This window comes from Cyphomyrmex costatus, unplaced genomic scaffold (assembly GCF_001594065.2).
Source record: "Cyphomyrmex costatus isolate MS0001 unplaced genomic scaffold, Ccosl1.0 scaffold441, whole genome shotgun sequence".
Lineage (NCBI taxonomy): Eukaryota > Metazoa > Arthropoda > Insecta > Hymenoptera > Formicidae > Cyphomyrmex > Cyphomyrmex costatus.
In genome coordinates this window covers 259,125-280,257 of record NW_017278652.1, presented here as the reverse complement: position 1 = coordinate 280,257, position 21,133 = coordinate 259,125, and the positions used below count along the sequence as shown (strand labels likewise).

Genomic DNA, 21,133 nt, shown 5'->3' with positions numbered 1-21,133 from the left:
AAAAAAAAACGTTTTATTTGGATTATTTTTCGCAAAGTTATAGGCATTTGAAAATTGCGAATTTTGAAAAATGCGAGTTTTTAAAAAAATTCATATTTCATGATTATGTTCATAACAAAATTCAAAAAAAATCATGCTTCTTGCGATGGGTACTATAATATATCAAAATTTCAGCCAAATCAAAAATCCAAAAGTTTTTGAGTGGCCGATTTGGCGTGGAATGCCCCATATATATAGGTATAATATAAATTTCAATTACCATTTGATCACGCGATGCCACTCGGTCGTTTCAGAGTCGGTTCGTCTCGTGCTCATTACGATCTGTAAATGAAAAGCCACAGATATAATTAAGATGGCGAAGAAGTTTCTTTTTTGCGTAGTTAACTTTACGCGTTAGAAGCGACGCGGCATAGTGTCGCTACGCTTCTCACTCTTGGCGTCGCGTTTATGAATTTTTCGTATTATAGAAATATAGATATATCTAACGCTCGAGATACGAAAGTATAATAATCATCATACAAAATGAGCATATACATATTATATTTATTATAATAGTCCACTCGTCTTGTATTATGATTGTTATTTTTATCTTGTAAATTATGATATGAAAATCTTATTATTAAAATTATTCACGACGCTACTTTTTCGGCCAAATTTTACTTACGAAATATGCATTCACGCGCGCGCGAATAAATTATTACATCCTTGTTCGTTAACGTTAAATAAAGATAAAACGATCACATGTTACACAGTCACTTGTTGGAAAGCTTTCTTAAAACATTTTAATAATTTAAGTAAGCGATAGGTTCTTAAAATGTTTCTCGCGTCACGTATAAATATATTAACATAATTTAATATTTATTTATTTATTAGTTACCTCATTTGTAGTCCTATATGATTCTATGAGTCGCTTCTCGTCGTTTCATCTTCTCAAAGATATAGGTCCTTTTTAGTAATCGACGATTCAATCGCCAGAGTTGCGAACTGTTCCAACGTGATACGACAAGTTATGACAGGTTCATACCCGTCCTCTCACGTCCTCTGGAGTCTGGCCGAATTCCGAAATTGCGAATCACGCGGATTTACATGCTCCGTTCAGACTCGATCCCCACCACTCGCAGTCAACCAATGAGCGCGATGCGGCGTGAAGCGGCGCGATGCTCTGCTACAAGCTAGTGAAATTTTCAAATTTTGTTGCTGTGTGTTTCTTGAGGACAGAGAAGTTGGCGTATATTTAAAACGCAATTTTACAATGACAGTGTGTATTTAAAACATAATTCACGTTACTGTAAAGTTTCAAACATTGAAATACATTCTGAATATAAGCTATAAACTATATTCGTATATATGAAAATTAAATACCAATTCAAGTATTTAGATGAATTCATCCCGGCTTTTTTCCTGTTACTGTCGAAATCGTCCGTACATCTGTTTTCGAATTGAAAAACAGCTCAATCCCGGGCAAGGCCGCTCTCCTTCTCTTAATTATAACTACGATTAAGGAGCAGAGTGTAAAAAGTACAGTACTTTTTGTGTGAAACTTCGCGATCAGCTGACGCGTCAATTTCTATGCGTGTGCGGAAAAATCCTTTCATAAGTAACAATAGATATCTATTATTGTCATATTATCGGTGAGTGTCGTAAACTTTTGTAATAAGTATTTAAATTTAGCAATAGAAAAGGAAATTAATGCAATACGCAGACAATATATCCATAAATTAACGTATCGATAGAAGTATTACTATATTGAGGTGCGTTTAAGTGAGTGAAAACCGAAGTTTGTGATGCAATTTGGTGCAATCGCCGTCTTTCGAGATATACAAGGTGGTGATTAAAAAAAAAAGTCATTAATTAATGTCGAAAGACTTTTTTTAATAAGGGAATAATGAATGTCACTTCCAAAATGTCGGACGTTATTTTCAGTCCAAATTTCTTAAAACGACGACTTTTGTCAAATCACATTGCAAGCTATTTTTTAATTATTTATATACTTATGGATATATTGATGTCAAAATGTCAAACTGTCTGCTTTTACGCCTTGTCAACGTTTTGGCCTGCTAAATTCAATCATGAAATCTGTAGATATAAATGTAATTTGAAAATATATGATGTGATATCTAAGTTATAGAAAAAGTTAACGCTAGAAACCCCGACGTTTCTTATTCATTTAAATTTTAAAAGATCAAATAAATAAGCTGATGGTTGTTTTTCATTTGTACCAAACTTACATAATTCTCATCTATGACGTTATAATTCATTTAAATGCATGTTTTTTTTATTTTGACAAGTAATTCAGCTGAGTTTATTTAAAGTCTGCACAGGCTTGAGACTATATGCTGTGCCAATTGTGAGTCATTAACTCATTAAATGTGAGGTTATAAATCTGTATTATTATTGATAACTTTTAACGTTTTCCATTGGGAAAACTGATGCAACACTGGTGCATGCTAAGTGCAATTGAATGCAAATCAATTTACATATTTTCAGTATTAACAAATAATTTAATTATTTTAACATTATAAGATTATCATGATAACAAAGAATATCTAACTAAAATAATTAAATTATTTATATAAATAAGTTTTCCAGTGGAAAATGCCATTTGTCATCAAAGCAAGTAGTGATATCATTATTTGAGTATAAAATACATACATGAAAATGGAAAGCAACTGCTATATGAAAATAGTGATGAAAAACTAAATACTTTATCAGTATAAGTCATACAGCATAAAATATTTTAGAAATATTTTTAAAATATTTTATTGCGAGATTTGAAATATTTCAGAAATATTTAATGAAATTTTTCTCAAATATTTTTTTGAAATATTTTAATGCAATATCTAAAAATATTTTACAAACGTTTACAAACAATTCCTAAAATATTTTATTGAAATATTTCAAAAGATGATTCACATAAACATTTAATACTGTGTGGGAGAGAGAGAGAGAGAGAGAGAGAAAGCGCAGGAAGAGGGAGGCAATTCTATTTTGATGTATAATTAATAATTTTGCGCATTTTATTTGAGTAGCAAACAACTAAGAAGCTGAAAGATGCAGCGTCTGGGAGTTCAAACTGTCCGCACAGGCAGAACCCTTTTGGGCAGTAGATTATACACCACAGCACCTGCACAGGAACAAGTGGTATCTGCTGCCTTCAAGGTCCAGGATCACAAAGATTTCCACGAACGTGTAATGAACTCCAAAGTGCCTGTCATTGTGGACTTCTTTGCCACGTAAGCATTACATAGAATTGTAGTTCCACGTTTCAGTAGAATTGTGTCTCACAAGTTTTTATTTAAGAAATCAATCTAACAATAGAAGACAGTACTTACTGATATTGCATTGTACAAAAAACTTTCCTTTATTATTATAGATTTTTTTATGACTCCAATTGTAGAAAATGATTGATATAGTCAAACTGTACATATGCATTGTGAAATTTTTGTCTTCTATTAATTTTCAATATATATCTTATATTTGCATTGCTTGCACTTCAATTTTATTCTTTTATTTTAAAATTGCATTAAAAAATTCTCTAATCTTTTCTGGAATTTTGAACAAATATACCTGAAAAATCAAGAAATTCTGAAGGGATTTTTTTACAAAATTTCAGTAAATGCCTTATCTGTAATTATTTCAGATGGTGCAACCCATGTCGCATGCTGACCCCAAGAATAGAAACGGTTGTTGCTGAAAAACAGGGAAAGATACTGTTAGCTAAAGTTGATATTGACGAGCATACAGACCTCGCTCTCGATTATCATGTATGTATCCTTTTTTTATAGTTTCAATCACTAAACATTAGTTCTATTCTTTTCAGCTGATCATCTTGTATAATTTTTATGTTTTCTCTCCATGTTGAAGAAAATAAAGAGGAAAGATGAACGGTACAAGAACGGTTTCAGCTAATAAAAAGAACAAGTCTTTTGATAAACATAGAGACTAATTTTAAAATAATAAATTAATGAGATTTTTTGTAATTACTAAGTTGATCTTTCCCAAGTGAAAGAATTATAATTAAATAATTATATGAGCGTTATTTTTAATGATTAATTTTAAACTTGGATTGATTTCCTTAGAACGCATATTTCATCGTGTACTAATTTTCAGGTGGGATCGGTGCCCGTGCTCATTGCTATGAAGGATGGAAAGGTTCTAGAGAGAATAGTCGGTCTTCAAGATACTGACAAACTCAGACAGTTTGTTAATAAGTATGCGGAGTAAAAAATTATTATGTAAATTATCTCTTAATGTTGCGGTGCTTGTTAATCTTTGTATAGAGAATTTTTACATGATGCTTTGAAATCTGCAATTATGTTTATAGTAAATTCTTTTTAGCCATTATATATAAATGTGTAATATTGTGCAAAACAAGTTTAGATTTTTCTCAACAAGATTAAATAAAATGGTCTTATTAATGAAATACCGAAGATGACACTTTCTTAAAATATAAACTTTTTTATTTGTTAACAAGTTATGAAATAAAATTATGAAATATATTATAAAATAAAATTATCATTTTAAGTTGTATAGAATGTTGTCATATAAAAGATATTAACCTTATGGAAACTAGAAAATATTTCAGACATTTTAAGTGCCAAAAAGCCTTGCTTTTGTATAACAAAATAAGTAAATAGATATCTGTATTTCTTATTTATTCATCACAATATGTTATTGAAAAATATATATACAAATATATTTAATTAAATATGATTAATTTGAATAAATATTTAATATTTATTTATTATTAATTAATATAATCTTTATATTTATTATGTCAGTTGAATATAATTTATTTTAATCTCAAAAATGTTTGAAAATTTTTGTAGCCATGCTGTTAATAGTTAATTCTTGATTTCTAGATTAGTCATCTACACATAGTCGCATAATATAATTGAGCTATAATGTTACAATAAGAAATGTATATAACTTTTTCGCAGTTTCTTCTTAAAAATTGTTTTAAAAAAAATTCGAATTATTTTTTGCTACTTCGCGGACCTGATATGTTAAAGATAGCTCTTCTCAACAATTTTTTATCTGTTTTTTTAGCTTAAAATTATTTAAAATTGAAACTACTTGTCGGTCGGTAAAGTTTGTAGAAGTTGTCTCGCTCTCTCATAAGTAGTTGACTGCATAATTTCATTTTTTTTATCTTCGTCCATTTCTTCCTCAGCTTTCCTTATAATTTCCATTCCCTTACGTAATAACACTTCGCGTGCCATGCCTTTACAACCTTCGAAGTACTCTAGAACGATAGGAAAAAGCTTGTCAGAGATGGAATTCTCATCCAACAAATTATCCATCAGCCATATCTGCTTAAGCTTCTCAAACTTCCATTCGTTTCTAGAATGTTTCCACTGTAAAAGCAATTTTATCAATTTGAGAAATGTTAATTAAATAATTATAATTGTCTCCATCAAATCGTAAATAAAAAGAAAAGACAAATAAGACCTAACAGATATAATTAATAAACGATTTAGAATTAAAATATAATTAAAAAATTAATATATTCTCGAAATTACATGCAATAGAATTAACAGTATGTGCTTTTCTTCTATTAATTTTGTTCTTATAAAAGTTATTAAATTGCTAAAATGCTTACAAATGGTTATGCAAATAAGAAAATGTACTTTATATATATTATATTTATATAAAATATTCCAGAGTCAAGTCTTTAAATATTAATGAATGATTCTAACAATTTTAACAACCTACCATGGATACATAATTTAATGCCTTTTGCGTGACATGTGCTTTACGAGATTCCATCTTTTTAACAGCTGCTTGGATAGCCTTTTCTTTTTTTAACTGCCTTTTAGATGGACTTTTTGTAATCTTTACATTCTCATCTGAAGCTTCCTTTGAAGATAATACTGATTTTGAAGTATCAATATTGGTAGTGGCATCATTACTAAAAAGAATTATTTAATTAAATTTTATATGTTATTATTTATCAATTATCAATGAATTAATATTTTTTATCAATAGATATTTTAATTTATAAAACAAAAAATTTTAATATAATTAATATTTTAATTTAATTTAGTAAATTTATTTAATATGGGACTTAATGTAGTTGTTATTAAAGTTTTTTATATTAAATTTTAACTTCAAAAACAATTTTGTTCATATGAGAAAGAAGAAATTTTAGATTCTTTACCTAGCTTCATTCGATAATCTTTTTCTTTTCTTCTTTTGATTACTTTGTACAATATTTTCTTGAGATGTCTTGTCAGTTTTATGACTATTGTTCTTGGAAGCTGTAAAAATATTTATTACATAATATTATTATACTTTATATATATATAGATATATCTTTGTATGAAGACATATTTTATAATTTGGAATATTTCTTTAAAAAATTTAAATAATGAAAACAAGAAAAACCTCTTAAATATAATTATTACATATAAATTATAAAACCTCATATTTGTGTTAATGTTTAATTAGATCTTCATAGAATATTTTTATTTTTATTCATAATATTTATTTCTATATACTAAACTTTTTAATAATTAGGCAATTTTTAATAATAAATGATAATAAAATTTTTTATTGTTTCTCTCTCTTTCTCTCTCTTTAGAAGAGATGATATATTTTGATTTATTGTATACAAATATACGAAAAGAGTTTGTTAATGATGAAATATTTTAACAAAAATCAATGTCACAATAATGAATTCATTTCACTCGCAGGTGAATGATAATAAGAGTGATGCTAAAATAAATAAATAAATCTCTCAGAATTGCTAGCAACCAACTGACCGTCGGTCTTTTCCTTTTCATTCCGTTTCCGTTTACGCTTTAGTTTCTTTTCGCTATCCATTTTGTAGGAAATATGATGTTGACTCTTTTAAATTTGCTTCATCGATTGCACTTGCAATCATATCATCCAACACACTACTTTACTCGACTATAACCACGGTAAACTAGACAAACATAAAACACGCCATGCGGTCACATCACAGATGCAATTAACCTAACCTAACTTAACCGTATCTAACCTATAGTTTGTTCTACAATTGCGTATTTATAAAAATTGATTAATCACAGTTAAATATTCTCTTCGTATTAGACTGTGATTGGTCAGTTCATACAACTGTGTAAACTAAGATAGGTCACTTGAGTTTACTAAATTATTAAATAAAAAAAAATTTTTTTTTGTTTTCTTGTGTGTGCTATATGATTACCACAGGATGATTACACACACATTTGGGTGCATTCAGAACAGAAAAAAGAGTGGAAAATGTATCTCAAAGTGATTGAATAATGAAATAATACTTACCTCTTGTAATATAAAATGGTAAAAAAAAAGGAAATACTAAAAATAATAGATACATATATTCAGTACATTACACCATTTGCTGACACTGAATATAATAGAATTAGCATCAAATTTGGTATCTTTTTATCCACAAAATTTGTATTAGCAATTATTTGACAAACTTTATTTTCTACAGACTTGCCGACTGGATAATCTGGCTGCAAAAATGACAAACAATTTGTTAATATTTGTTCCACAAACGTTGTGCACCGAACGGTCTGGCTATGTACTTGGTAAAGTAATACACGACACCTGCAGTGGCTTGAAAAAGTTTTACATTATCAGTTTGCGTAAGGTGGGCTCAGTAGAATCAACTAAGTCTACATTAGATATTATCGGATGTCATTCTAATGAGACCGAGGCTGTTGAAGAATTTTTAGAACGAAAACATGCAAACTGGGTACACATTGCGACAAAACCTTCAGAGAATGGACGGAACAAAGAATACCATCTATTGAACATCATTCTTAATAATAAAAAAATTGATCTATCAGCAATGCGCACGATGATCATTTTATATAACCAGCAAGCGCTGCTAGAAACAGAATTGTTTGAGAGTAAAACAACATCGGGCGATCATTTTCACGAACTTGCTAAGCTTATACAGAGTAAGAAGGACGAATTGAGAATAAAGTCTAGATTTGTTCATATCTGGGAGACTCTGTTGACTTATCATATATCCTTTTACTTGCATCTTGTTTTGTTACTATCCAAAATAACAGACAGATTATTGCCGATTTTGAAGTACTCTTCTCTTGGCTTACATGTCTATCACTGGCTGGAAAATGTCAAGTGGATGTTAGCAACAGTTATACGAAATAGAGACTTTAAACTGAAAACAGGAAACTATGCTCTAGCAATTATAATAGATATAGCATTAGGAATCTTCGTATTGCGACTACTGAGATATTATATCGAAGATCAACCGTCACAGCTTCTTCTAAACAATGCAGAGGCAAGTTTGAATGTACATACTGTGTACATCATGTATATTAACAAAATAATCTACATTTGCTTCTAATACAAATTTGATTAAATATATTTTTAATTTAAATAATTTAATTGAACAGATTTGATCTCAAAATTAATTTGAAGTAAAGAAGAAAATAAAAAACTTAATTGTCTATCTATTATTTGAAATTGAATATTACATATTTGAGATACATTTTTACTTCTATTTTTACCAGCTTTAATAATTAGAATTTTTATTTGACAGAAAGTTGTGGAGAGTCTAAAGGAGCTAATTAATTGGTTGATGGGTGTACCAGCTGGCTTAAAGCTTAATCACGTCTTAAACAATACCATGGGCAAATTCTTCTTGTATCATATACAGCTCTGGTGGACATTTTTAATATTTTCAAAACCGCTTCTAGATTTCGCGTTTGAAGTACTGCTCTTGTTTGGACGGCTTGGCATCACATTTCAAATATCCATCGTCGCAGACCTTCTGGCTCTTGTCAGCTTTCACACGTACTGCATTTACGTTTATGCAGCAAGGTGTAATGTCTTTTCACATTCTCTAATGTAATGAAATTATTAATTTCCTATATTTGAAATGATTCAAAAAAAGCTGTAATTCATCATAGACTCTTCAATATTCAGCTGAGAGGAATCACGGCTCTCTTTAGACTTTTCCTTGGAAAGAAGAATAATCCCCTACGCGAAAGAGTGGACTCTTGTCAATATCAGACGGATCAGCTGTTTGTGGGAACGCTGTCATTTACCATTCTCCTGTTCCTAATGCCCACAACGTGGGTGTACTACACTGTATTTACTCTGGTAAGAGTATCCACTTCAATCTTTTTAAACTGTAAAATGTAATTGCGGCATTATTTATAGTTTAATTACAGCTCAGATTAGCGTCTATCGCATTTGGCGGTTTTCTGACCAGACTGAAGTTCTATCTACAAGTTATGCCTGTTTACACCTTTTGGAGATGGTTGATGCGGTCTTACTGCACTTGTAGTAAGTAGCGCAACATATTACATCTCAAAAAAAAGAACGTACAAATGAAAATCTCAAAAAATTAAGTGAATTTATTTATCCTCACGTGCAATGCAAAAGGTATCATTTTTCTATATAATTCAGCTTTTCAATACATTTGGTAACAGCCTACAAATTTTCTGATTCCGTCTGTGAAGATTTTTAACTGTCGTCGAAGCGACATATGCATCCTAAGCTTAATTTTCCTTAATTTCAACTTTCTGATTTTTCCTTGTAATAACGCATTATTATTTGATAACAACTAGCATTTAATATTGCAAATAATTTTCTACAGGTATCGTTGACATCAGATTACACCCTTCCTGTACGAAAGAATTGACAGTATTATCGATGACAATGGTTGTGGCTCCTTGGAGACTTACGTGGAAAAAATGCATTCCAGACACAATTATTTGCTATCCATCCATTGAGTGGTGCACAATATTGAATAATGTTATATGGGGTTATTTATTATATCCATTATAAAAAAAACATCTTAAACATTTTAAATATATCAATATTTTTTTATTTACACACTAAAAGACATTTTCTTTAATAAATCTCTTCCTGATATTCTGTACAGAATATATTTAGATAAATATTACTGTAAAATGAATAAAGAGTCTGCTAACAATCCTTATGGAAAGTGTATGTACATTATATGATAAAAACAATTATACAAAAAATTTTGCAAAATAAACCGACTATTTTAAATAATTAAATGTCCTACTTAAGTTTGCTTTTCTTCTTCCTTTTTCACTCTATCTAATGTTGTATACAAGTCAGTATACAATAATTCATCAATATCATTCTCCTCTCTCAAGATACAGAAATAAATTAGGAAGCTAACTAAGCTCATATGTACAATATATGGCTGATACCATGGTACATTGTCTCCATCTGGATCGCGATACTCTTCAATTCTCATAGTAGAAGCTTTTGAGGTGGAATATTTTATAGGCTTATCCAAGTCATCTTCGTTTTCCAAAGTTTTGCTTTGATTCCTATAAGCTACTTCGTCCCATCTACTTCTGCTATTATATGACAACTGCCGTGCATTGTATCTGTAAAAAGTAAATTTTCTTAACAAATCACTATATTAAATTGTTTAACAATAAATTTCAACAAATAATGGAAATCAAGCTGTAACAAAAATCAACAAAATAATAATGTCTACATAACCAACAAAGAATATTCAAGTATACATTAATTTTATCTTATTCAATTAAGATGCATAAATGTTTCGAACCTTGGTTTCAATTTCCTTAGAAAAATTTCACGGTCAATTATAAATTATACATTATTTATTTAAATGTAACTTTTGAATATGAAGCTCCTTAAAGAAATCGTATACAAATCGCTTTTCATATAATAAACTTGAAATGTACACACAACACACACACACACACACACATTTCAACAAACATACATACATTTCAACTAATGTAAAGACAAAAAGACATTTATTTGGTTAAAGATTTTAATTTAATTAAAGACTTTGATTTGATGTTGTAATGTAATTACCTTTTAAGCAGTATACTCTTACTACGAGGTAAGAGACTGTTTCTGACGATGTTACTCAACATTTGTGACAATAGGATCACAAAGAAACCAAATGAAAACTGTATCCTCGTGAGAAAAATTAGTATGCCTTATCTATATCTTATTAAGGCTATTTTCTGCTATTTCCGAATCAACTCTGATCAGCTCCGGATCATCACGGATCATATATAAAATGATGAAATACGAAAGGAAAGTTGCTTTATTGTCATTGGTTGTCTTTCTCATTTTTATTCGAAAGCCGTAATGGCCTCTAAGGCCACAAACTTGTGGACTTTGAACTACGTAGCCACTCCACGATATATTTCTCAGTGGGTAAATGATATATTCATATAACTTTTTAATTGTATTTCGTGCTACATTCACGAAATATTGATAATAAAGTGTGTAATTAAGCAAAATCCTGTTTTCTGATTGGTTGCAGAGTCGTTGTATGACGAAAATCGGATGTAGTGTGAATCCAACATAACGCTTGTTGTTTATATTTAGGAAACATGCTCTTCTATTGGATATCTGTACCGTTGTATGTATGTACATATGTCGATGTTGTACGGCTTAAATTATGCTGGATGCTTATTGGTCCAACAGTTTTTGATGCTCTATTATGCATTTCATGTGTTTTGGGCTTTAGAGAGTTGGCCCATCACATCATTTATGTCTAATTCTAATCTCCATTCTCCACATCCACATAGTTTAGGAAATAAATTTTAATTAATGGAGTGCTGCAACAAATACTTTTAAGAAATTCTTTTGTAGTATTTTCCTGATCCTGTGGAGGAAAAACTTCAAGATAAAAATTACGAAATAGCAACCAATGTAAACCATATGTAATCAATTAGTGTCAAGTACTTGCAGTGCGTGTCTGCTAAATATATTTCACTTGTAACATTTTTTAGCAGAAATATCGACAACAGTAGAGATTTCACAATTTAGACATTTTATTCTTCTGGAAAAGGATTACTGTGACATCTGCGAGTCTTACAGAGGATAATGTACTTTATAAAAAAAGAAGTCCTAACCTAGTGGTATTCATGAAGACTGAAGAAAACGATTTAGCATCCTTATTAATTTGAAAAAAATTATAAGGATTGTATTTCTCCAAGAATAATTAAGAAGACGCAAAAAGATGGATCTGTTGTATACTGTCAACAGGAGAAGTTCTTCCAAATTTTTTTCCAATCAAGAATGGTATGTTATTTAAAAAATATACAATATATTTTTTTTTATTCCTGTATTAGAGAGAGATTGCACAAAAATTTTTTCACTTTTACCGAATATCAAAATATATTTATTTTATTTCGTTCTAAAAGTATATACTGTTTTAGCTACAGAAAACAGTTCTATTAAATGAAACATTTCATAGCTAATATGTAAAATTTTGCATAATACTTATTAATTAAAAAAATTAATTAAATATGTGTTAAAATAATTAATTAACAATTTGTTTTCTCAGTTTATACAATGGACAATCATTATGTTCCTTATCCAGTCGAAATATAGTAGCGTTTACTACAATGACAGAGTTAGATGATAGTAATGGCAAGACACGAGGTTGCCATGTTTATGTAGCAGATTTAAATATGCCATGGCATACACATAAGTAAGCATTTTAATCTTTTAAATTATTATCTCTATAATATTCTTTAAAGAATATTTTATTATATCTACCTAATCTCTATTGACTAATGTCTTTATCAATTTTTTTTAAAAGGTCAGCTTTTTAAAAAAGTCAAGATAAATGTAATAATAGTGTTTCTTGTATGTGTCCAGAGTACTTTCGAATAAACACAACATTACTGCATTAGAATGGGATCTGCCAGGTGATAAGTTGGTAATGGCTGATACAGCTGGAAATGTGCAATTGTGGATGTTGAAGGATCATATTTTGAATGATTGGGTATTAATAGGTTCTACATACTTCCCTGGTGAGCACATACTAGGTGCAGCATGGTTTCATAATGGCAAAAAGGTATCTTAGATAAATAAATTGATCAGACTAGACAACAAAGTTTTTTTTACCAATATTAACAGAACAGAAATTATATAAAAAGTGATTATTTTGATATTATTTTATATTACACTATATTTTTAACTAGTGAACATTTTTCTCAGAATATTTCATGTGATTTCTTGTGATAGAATTGTTATTATATAAATTTTAGAATTTCTGAATTTCACAATTTTTTTAGAAAATTTCTCAGCTTTTTAATACAAATTTTTTAGAAATGCTACAAAATGCTCTGTATTTTTCTAGATTCCTTCATATATATATTATATATATAAGTTCCAAGATATTCTAAGATTTTTTATTTTATAATTTACAATGAAATATTGTAAAATCTGAGAAAGTTTAAAATATGTTTCTAAAAATTATAGTGAGAAATTTTAGAATATTTCAAAATTTACGTATATGAGAAATTCTATGAAAAGACCAATTTTCTCAGTATTTCTAGTCTTTTAATTTATTTAAAAATTCTAAGAAAAATTTTCACCAGATTTAAAAAAATTATTCAAGTCACATTCGGATACATAATAAAGACTTGAAAGAGATATATTATTTTTACAGTTTTATCTTTTCTTCTAATGTTTTCTTTTATTAATTCTATAGACAGGCCTAGTAACAGAAAAGAAAGATAGCATTCATTATAGTGAGAAATTTAATCATCTTCTGTTTGCACCTTCTGTGAGGCAATTTGGTGGAAGAGCCGCTGAAGGTGTATTGGTGGTATCAACAACAGGCATGGTTGGCGCAATTATGATCACAAAAGATCTTCAAAATCCGATTTGCTATTCAACGGAGAGTCTAGGCAACACGAGACACAGGATAACTGCGGTTGACTTGTGCTATGGAAAAAGTACTTTTTCTCATGTCATAAAGTGATTTGCAAAGGCAGATATTCAATGAGGATGTTGCAATAATTTGCTTTTTGAATTCCAGATGGTCACTTTCTCGTTGCAGTTAGTAGCGGTAGCATCTGTTTGCCCATAAGATGCTTTAGAGTTCTGGTGCGCAAAAATGACGACAAGTGTACCATCACCTCACAAGCTTTACCTAGTTTCTTCCTGCAAGATGGGGCACCTAAGGACAATTCATGTAAAATTAATGGCTGAATAGCTTATGATATTATAAACAGTTAATTTTTTTATAGACAATTCATTTTTTAGTTGAACTGCTTGCACAGTTCTCTTTTTTTCTTCTTTAGTTTATTTTTATCCACTCCTGGACATAGACCTCTTCCATTTCTTTCAATATTTCTGAGTTCGTTTTTCAGACTCTTAGGTATTCTTCCCGCCTTATTGTGCGAATATTATAGCTTGCTATTAGTTCTTGTTCGTTCAGCTTTTTTCTTGTTGGAGTGTATCTCGAAACTTTGCCTATCCCAGAATCCTTGAAGCAAACTGACGTATCAATGCGAAATTCTGAGCGTTCCGCCTGAGATAGTTTTTGTTTTAAATTTCGACAATTTCATGTTGATTTGGCATTGAAATGTCACGTTTGCCATTGCGTGTTGGCGAGTTTAGTTTTTGTTTTACCGCTAGAAGTGAGTATAAATTACGAAATTTTTCGTGAATATGAAATGCGCGGAATTCGAACTCGCGACCTTGGTATCGATCATGTAACTCTTTCTCTAGGGCGGAAACGTGAAAAGTGAAATTTTTTTGCATGTATGTGTGTTTATGTTCATACATACATTCATAGAAATTTTCACTTTTCACGTTTCCGTTCTAGATAAAAAGTTACATGATTGATACCCTTATGTTGATTATTGGTTCATCGCTCTCACATAGAGCACACATAGGTCACACAGCAACCTTTTTATTGCTATCCATGAAAAGAAATGATGAATTCTGGCGAGAAGTTTAGCTAACAGAAATAGATCTTTTATACTCTTTACAGGTACAGTCGTAACTCATTTAAAGTTTGTGGTCAGAGAAGATGCCGATTCTCTGGTCATTGCTGCAAATAACGAGAGTGGCGGATTTGTTGAAGTGTGGGAGTTACGGGAGAAGTCGCAACCGGTTCATAAATTGTTTCAGCCAAAGACTTTAGAACCTTTCAAGACGGTTGTAAGTATTAAATTAGTTAATCAATATCTTCACAAGCAAATTTTGACGTATAAGAGGTTTATACATATTTTTAAGTGGCAAATATAAAGAAATAAAACACATCTAATTATAGTATTTAAATAACGATCAAATAGTATTTAATATAATATAAGTAATATGAGTAATATAAAATTTATTTTTAGCAATGTATATTAAATTTAATCTCTATTTAATTTACTTTTTATTTTTTTTTAATTTTTAGAACTAGAAGAACATGAAAAGTAAGTTAAATTGAAATTGAAGTTCATACACATTGATAGAAGTAAACATAAATAATATATTTATAGTACCATTAAATACTATTTATATATTTTAAAGTAATATTATATTTATTTTTAATATAGATTTATGATTATTTTATTCTTGACTTATACAGGTTTGGCAATATCAGTCGCAGTATCGTTGTCAATCACCAGTCACAGCGATAGCCACCACAAAACTATCCATAGTAACAACTTTACCACCTCCCAGTTATGTGATAATAGCATTAGCCGACTCGTCGGTGCATTGCCTAAATCGTTTGGACTGTTTGAAGGAAGTGGCATTTTCATCCCTGAATACAAGCTGGCGTCCAGATGAGCCTAGTAACAAATACTTTAAGAACTCTGTATCTATTGCTCATATGGATCTTTCATGGCTGGGATGCGTACTTCTTGCGTGTGACACTCAGGGCAATATGTATCTCTATAAATTGTTGCCGGATGGTACTACAGGTATATATATATATCCAATCAAATTTTCTTTATTTGAAATTAATTCATTAGTATCCATTCTCTTAGTTGTAAAGTATTTCTGAGAAATTGTGAAATATGATTAACAATTTATGTAATTTTGTAGGTACGTCGATGTCGTTAAGCTATGCCTGTACATTACTGGAGTATTGCTTGGTGACGGGATTGGATTGGTTAGACATACTTTTATGTTTGAGATCGTCCATGATTGAAGCATTGTGTGAGCGGTTAGACGTTTCCTTTAACAGACAATTACAATCTACACAGCAATATCATTATATTCAATTTTTATCCATCAAGACGTCATTATATAGGTATGTAACTAGATACTTACATATGTAAAAAAATGTTTCTTTTCTCTTCTAAATATATTAGTTTTTAAACTAATTTAAAAAATAAAAGAATATTTTAAAGTTAGACTTAAGAAGTGCCTTTAAAGGTCTCTTTAAGAATTAATGATATGAAAAAGATTATCTCAATTATTTTTAGAATGCTCATAACAGGACAGAACAAGGCGGCGGATTTGTCATCGTTATTGATGATACATTCGGTAGCTACTGCCTTCAAATCTTTACTGAGACCATCGGACCTGATATCTCACGATAAAGGACCAGCGGAAAGTTTAGCCACCGTAATAACTGATGTCATTACTGACGTTGACAAGGTATTGAAATCAAAGTTTTACTTCAATTATCTTAATTCTCGACCAGCTGAATTTCCGTAAATCAAATTTCTTATCCTACTCTTCTAATTTTTTTTTATTTAATGATTTGCTATTGAATAAAAATGATTAGTAAAACTTAAATATGACATAAAAGTTACAGTCGAATACATAATTATGTTTTAACAAATTAAAATTTTAATGATTAACTGAAATGAAATTACTTATTTGACTGAATTTAGAAGGAACTTTATTTGACTAAACTCAGAAGAAACATTACTCTATTTTTATTCTTAACTACAATTTTTAATTTATTTTAACTTGGATGATTATTTAATTATTTATTTATCAATTGGATTGACGATCTTCTGGATCTGCGTGTAATTGCATTTGATGTGAGCTTGAAATACTATCTACTCCACTTAGCTTTGCAACTGGTTGGCATAACATTCGAGAATGTTTGAGGATGGTTCTCATCACATTTCAACTACGATTGCACGTTTGTGATTTTGGAATTGTGAATTGCCACATACTCCAAAAATTCATATATTATAATAGCAATAACTGTAAGATCTAACAGTTGAAAATGGTTCAAAACAAGAGCCGAAACGTACACATAGAAAGTATTCACATTGACTAATTCTAGCGCAATATTCAATCCGGCGCCGACTCCTATCGCTTTTTTTATATTTTTTTATATTAATATATTTGTTAATTATTAATTAAAGGAGTCTTTAAATTATTAATTTACATTTGTTAATTTGTGAATTGAAATAACTTATTTATTTAATGTTTTATTTTAGGTGTTGCTACATCTTGATCCGAAAGAGTTTACGGTAGAACCAAGCACGTTGCAATCGCTGCAGCAACTTATTCAATGGGTCGCTGACTTAGCTTTAAATTTACTGGCCAGATTACCTGAACAAAGGATGCAGGTGAAGACTGGCGGGGTAAGTACTTTTAGCGAATGTAATTATTGATTCCAAAAATTAAAAGAAATCCTTAAATCTATTTTAACATCTATTTCTTTTGATATATTTTTGTAAATAAATATTCGATGACATCAAATGTTTGTTATTGAATTTATATTGGCTTTCACATAACATAAACATAACTACAGTCTTCTATTAAAATTAATTAAAATTACCTTTATATATAAATTATCATATTAGCTTTAGTTTATTATTTTGCTTTGCAGTATGAGCTTCTTAAGGATCACAAGGCCTTGAATACTGTTCGGGAGCTGTTGGTCATCATACGCATCTGGGGATTACTCCGTCCGTCGTGTCTCCCAGTGTTTCTTCGCAGCGCGGACAATCTGGACGTTTTAGCCTTATTATTTTGCTTATTATCAAAATTGGTACAACCTAATGGAGATACACAGCAACAGGTGGACGACGGTTTGATTGGTACGTTTATTAACTTTTTGAAATTTCTTAACATCGAATATAAGAGTTAATTGACATTTAGTATAATATGATTTTTATTTATTGCATAAAACTTTAATAAATTAATTCTATGAAGATTAATGAAAAAATATAAGATTGGTATATTTTTTTTGTGATAATTAGACAACCATGTTAATAAAAAAATTTGTTTTACTTTAATATTTTTTATATTTGTTTTTATTAAAAAAATTCTATGTTTAAGAAACGATATTAATTTATAAGTTTCACAGTCTAAAAGTAGATAGATTTGACTGCAAATTTAATTCTTATCATATATTTGCTACTTGATTACTATAATTGTGGTCAGGAAGTTTGATAAAAATACCACATCCTGAATAATTTTAATATATCGTATTAGCAGTATTAAATGGTTGCATTATGTGTAACAGTTTTATATAGAATTGCGCAATAACAATAGCAAGTGCATGGATCAGAAGAATTGCAAATAATACATCTTGTGTGTGACAATCCAATTATTACATTTCTCTCAATACAAGTATTATAATAATATTTAGAATATAATACATTCTAAAAAGAAATACAACGTACGCACAAAAAAAAAAGTAAAATCCATCGAATTTATGAAGATATAATGATTAATAAACTTGCGATCAAGCATAAAGACTCCCTTATCTTGAAGGAAAACAGGCTACATGAAAAGAATTGCACAACCCAACAGTCCAGATTGAAGAGATATAAGCATCTATTGCTTCCTTGGTCAACCTTGAGTGTATTCGTGATCTACTGGTTCGTCCTCTGTCCTCTAATTTGGGCCATATGTTACAAATTCGCATATTGGCCTTCGTATTGGTCTTTTCTTTTCTGGACAGTCGCGTTCCTGATCTGGATCGTGATCATATATGGATTAATAATTTTCTGGAGACGTTTCCAAGTTGAACAAAGCCTTGAAATTAATGCAATCTCGAAATATGGTTCGGATAAAGTGAGAAGACCTCTGAGCGTTCACCAGATATCATCTGAAGATTCAGAATTTTTAGAGACAGAAAAGCGGAATGACTCTCACGATTTGGAATCCAAGAGTGATCGAGAAAACCTCAAGAGGGATCTGGCGCCTTTGGTGATACACAAACAAATATCGGGTGAAAACATCGAAGATACTGTCGGAGTTGTATGTGTCGAGGAAAATGAGAAAACTCGTTTAAGCATTGCTAGTGATTACGCTCAGAAGAGTCCCCTGCAGGATTATCTGAAGCTGGTAACGGTATCGCCCTCGGACGAGGTAAAATCCCCAAAAACGCCTATGTCGCCAAGAGATTTGTTCTTCATCGATCTAATCCGCGAAGCGGAGAGGGTCGAAAAATCGCTGAAAACTAGGACGCATTTCTTTCCGAGTGAGATAACTGCAGAAAACGATGGTACGGAAATCGTAAAAAATATAACGAATGAAAAGGATATGAAAGACGTGGAGCACAGAAAGGATATAAAAGATATGGAGAATGAGAATGCAAAGAACGAAAAGGATAATAAATTGAGGTCAAAGCACGAATCAAGTTATTTCATAGCTGACGTGGAGAGTCCAACAAGTGAAAAAACAGAGATCTTTCTTCAGATCGATCCAAACGTGGATGAAGCGAGTGAATTCATTGTGGAGAAACCAGTGATAATATTGCAAACTAATGAAGCACATTTGCAAGAAGCCTTTACTTCATCAGTTAATTAAATTGCCATAGACAATTACTTATAACAATTAATTAAAGAGTTCGAGAAATATATGATCTAAACGAAGAAAAGAGTTGAAGTTTGTTCAAGGAAGAGCTTCTGTGTATAAATAAAAGACTAGAAATAAAGACAATAAAGTGTTGGATAACATTAATTCTTTCTACCTCATTTTCTTCTATAAAACTTTACGATTATTATCACGTATAATTATTTATGCACCTTGTCAGACACATAAGATGCACGTATTATCAATTTGGAATCGACAGTACTTCTTATATTTTCGATATTGAAAATTCTGAAGTAAGGCTTCATTTTCAGATGAATGCTGCCTGCTGCCAAATCAGATTATGATTCCACAATTGCATCAAGGCAACAGCATCACTGCTATAATTTCCCCGATTTTGTTTTATCAGAATCTCCCATTGCAGGTAAGAACTACTTATTCATACAAAAAGAAGAGAATACTGTTAGAATTCTTCCTATTAAAAATATTCAAAACTTTTTGTTAATTTATATACATGCATGTATATTTATTCACTATTATTATTTTGTGATTGCAGCTGGAATACGGAGTGGAACCCGAACAGTTGGTTTTTACGCCTGAAATGAATCCCGTCGAAGGTTGTATGCATAGCGGTCAGATCGTGGACACAATACGACATTTGTATTTAGGAAAACAGCCGCTTTTGGTGAAGCAATGCACAAGGTATTATTAATTCATAGACTATATCAATTATCAATTAACAAAAAATATAAAGATATTATATATAGTGATAATCCATAATAATATATCGATAATATTATATATATTAACTGAATATGAAGAAGCATCAATTACTTTCGATTTTTCAACACAATGAATCTAAAATATTAATAATTTCCCTAATATTTTATATGTATATACATATACGTCGAACATCTATTTTAACCGTAATTGGCCTTTCTTCGTATTTAGTTGATTTATTCAAATAAATAGTCCTGTTTCTCTAATCTTAATATTATTTATATATATTCTTTCTTTTCGTTATATCTTTAGATGCGGTGGTAAGGCGCAAGTGCAGAACATGACAAGGACAGCTGCGATCAGAGCTTGGGATCAACGATGGACGCGTGCTTGCCGATGCGGAGGTATTTGGCGAATTCATAAAGCCTCTCAATAAACGGCACTTAGCATTTTTTGTAAAAAGTTTATTTTGAAAGTTTGTTACAAACCGAGATACTGTAATCCTTTAGAGATCACGCGGAAATCTATATGAAAGAAGATAAACTGTTGGGAGACATACACAAATATAGGTTAATTAATAGCTAAATACTATGTGTATTCAAGTGATCTATTTACCAAGTTGAATCAGACATTTATAATGTAAAGATATTTTATTTGATTATTTTTGTGAAATCACTCAAAGTCTCCCTTGCAATGATTATTTTGTCATCAGTTAGAAAAATCTGCATTTTTTCCAATTCAAAATTAAATTATCAAAATTAAAAATGGAGAAAAATGCGGAAACAGTGTAAAATTAATTAATCAAACAACGCATATTACTTCATTAAGAAAAATAGAATGTAAGTGTAATTGCAGACGAGCCTCTTAAAGTGAAATTAATTGTATCTTGCGGAATACTCGTCCTTTGTACATTAAA

At 30.2% G+C, this 21,133-nt stretch overlaps 5 protein-coding genes across 6 annotated transcripts; 3 read left to right on the top strand and 2 right to left on the bottom strand.

The window, feature by feature from the left end:
* Positions 1–1,546: 1,546 nt before the first annotated feature.
* Positions 1,547–4,423, top strand: LOC108777527 (thioredoxin, mitochondrial). The gene is made up of 4 exons (XM_018544441.1): positions 1,547–1,631; positions 3,030–3,233; positions 3,641–3,764; positions 4,111–4,423. Exons 2-4 carry the CDS (start codon positions 3,052–3,054, stop codon positions 4,222–4,224), a joined length of 420 nt encoding a protein of 139 aa, XP_018399943.1. The 5' UTR covers positions 1,547–1,631; positions 3,030–3,051; the 3' UTR covers positions 4,225–4,423.
* Positions 4,424–4,996: 573 nt separating this feature from the next.
* On the bottom strand, positions 4,997–6,968 carry LOC108777539 (uncharacterized protein C7orf50 homolog). The gene is made up of 4 exons (XM_018544454.1): positions 6,765–6,968; positions 6,161–6,260; positions 5,716–5,911; positions 4,997–5,357 (listed from the first exon to the last, which is right to left on the bottom strand). Exons 1-4 carry the CDS (start codon positions 6,823–6,825, stop codon positions 5,073–5,075), a joined length of 642 nt encoding a protein of 213 aa, XP_018399956.1. The 5' UTR covers positions 6,826–6,968; the 3' UTR covers positions 4,997–5,072.
* A 221-nt stretch (positions 6,969–7,189) lies between these two features.
* PIG-Q (phosphatidylinositol glycan anchor biosynthesis class Q) lies at positions 7,190–9,835 on the top strand. Of its 2 annotated transcripts, XM_018544428.1 has the most exons (6): positions 7,190–7,302; positions 7,460–8,278; positions 8,540–8,820; positions 8,910–9,102; positions 9,174–9,288; positions 9,602–9,835. In XM_018544428.1, the coding sequence occupies exons 1-6, from the start codon at positions 7,300–7,302 to the stop codon at positions 9,790–9,792; spliced, it is 1,602 nt and encodes a 533-aa protein (XP_018399930.1). In that variant the 5' UTR covers positions 7,190–7,299; the 3' UTR covers positions 9,793–9,835. The 2 variants fall into 2 exon arrangements, with proteins under 2 accessions (XP_018399930.1, XP_018399931.1); XM_018544429.1 differs by lacking the exon at positions 9,602–9,835 and having other exon boundaries at positions 9,163–9,218.
* A 178-nt stretch (positions 9,836–10,013) lies between these two features.
* Positions 10,014–11,022, bottom strand: LOC108777517 (uncharacterized). Its single transcript, XM_018544430.1, has 2 exons — positions 10,831–11,022; positions 10,014–10,370 (listed from the first exon to the last, which is right to left on the bottom strand). The coding sequence occupies exons 1-2, from the start codon at positions 10,890–10,892 to the stop codon at positions 10,037–10,039; spliced, it is 396 nt and encodes a 131-aa protein (XP_018399932.1). The 5' UTR covers positions 10,893–11,022; the 3' UTR covers positions 10,014–10,036.
* Positions 11,023–11,895: 873 nt separating this feature from the next.
* On the top strand, positions 11,896–20,841 carry MED16 (mediator complex subunit 16). The gene is made up of 14 exons (XM_018544425.1): positions 11,896–12,054; positions 12,320–12,466; positions 12,637–12,835; positions 13,475–13,721; positions 13,805–13,960; positions 14,765–14,934; positions 15,350–15,686; positions 15,811–16,018; positions 16,194–16,368; positions 17,169–17,315; positions 17,564–17,774; positions 19,812–19,921; positions 20,054–20,199; positions 20,530–20,841. The coding sequence occupies exons 1-14, from the start codon at positions 11,993–11,995 to the stop codon at positions 20,651–20,653; spliced, it is 2,439 nt and encodes an 812-aa protein (XP_018399927.1). The 5' UTR covers positions 11,896–11,992; the 3' UTR covers positions 20,654–20,841.
* Positions 20,842–21,133: the final 292 nt, after the last annotated feature.

Coding starts and splice junctions, on each gene's coding strand:
- LOC108777527 (XM_018544441.1), top strand. CDS start 3,052: ATGCAGCGTCTGGGAGTTCAAACTGTCCGCACAGGCAGAACCCTTTTG. Junction 3,234..3,640: donor ATTGTGGACTTCTTTGCCAC/GTAAGCATTACA, acceptor TAATTATTTCAG/ATGGTGCAACCCATGTCGCA. Junction 3,765..4,110: donor ACCTCGCTCTCGATTATCAT/GTATGTATCCTT, acceptor ACTAATTTTCAG/GTGGGATCGGTGCCCGTGCT.
- LOC108777539 (XM_018544454.1), bottom strand. CDS start 6,825: ATGGATAGCGAAAAGAAACTAAAGCGTAAACGGAAACGGAATGAAAAG. Junction 6,261..6,764: donor TGAAAAGGAAAAGACCGACG/GTCAGTTGGTTG, acceptor ATATTTTTACAG/CTTCCAAGAACAATAGTCAT. Junction 5,912..6,160: donor AGATTATCGAATGAAGCTAG/GTAAAGAATCTA, acceptor AATTCTTTTTAG/TAATGATGCCACTACCAATA.
- PIG-Q (XM_018544428.1), top strand. Junction 8,821..8,909: donor ATTTACGTTTATGCAGCAAG/GTGTAATGTCTT, acceptor AATTCATCATAG/ACTCTTCAATATTCAGCTGA. Junction 9,289..9,601: donor GCGGTCTTACTGCACTTGTA/GTAAGTAGCGCA, acceptor AATTTTCTACAG/GTATCGTTGACATCAGATTA.
- LOC108777517 (XM_018544430.1), bottom strand. CDS start 10,892: ATGTTGAGTAACATCGTCAGAAACAGTCTCTTACCTCGTAGTAAGAGT. Junction 10,371..10,830: donor AAGAGTATACTGCTTAAAAG/GTAATTACATTA, acceptor TACTTTTTACAG/ATACAATGCACGGCAGTTGT.
- MED16 (XM_018544425.1), top strand. CDS start 11,993: ATGGATCTGTTGTATACTGTCAACAGGAGAAGTTCTTCCAAATTTTTT. Junction 12,055..12,319: donor TTTTTTTCCAATCAAGAATG/GTATGTTATTTA, acceptor TTGTTTTCTCAG/TTTATACAATGGACAATCAT. Junction 15,687..15,810: donor GTTGCCGGATGGTACTACAG/GTATATATATAT, acceptor GTAATTTTGTAG/GTACGTCGATGTCGTTAAGC.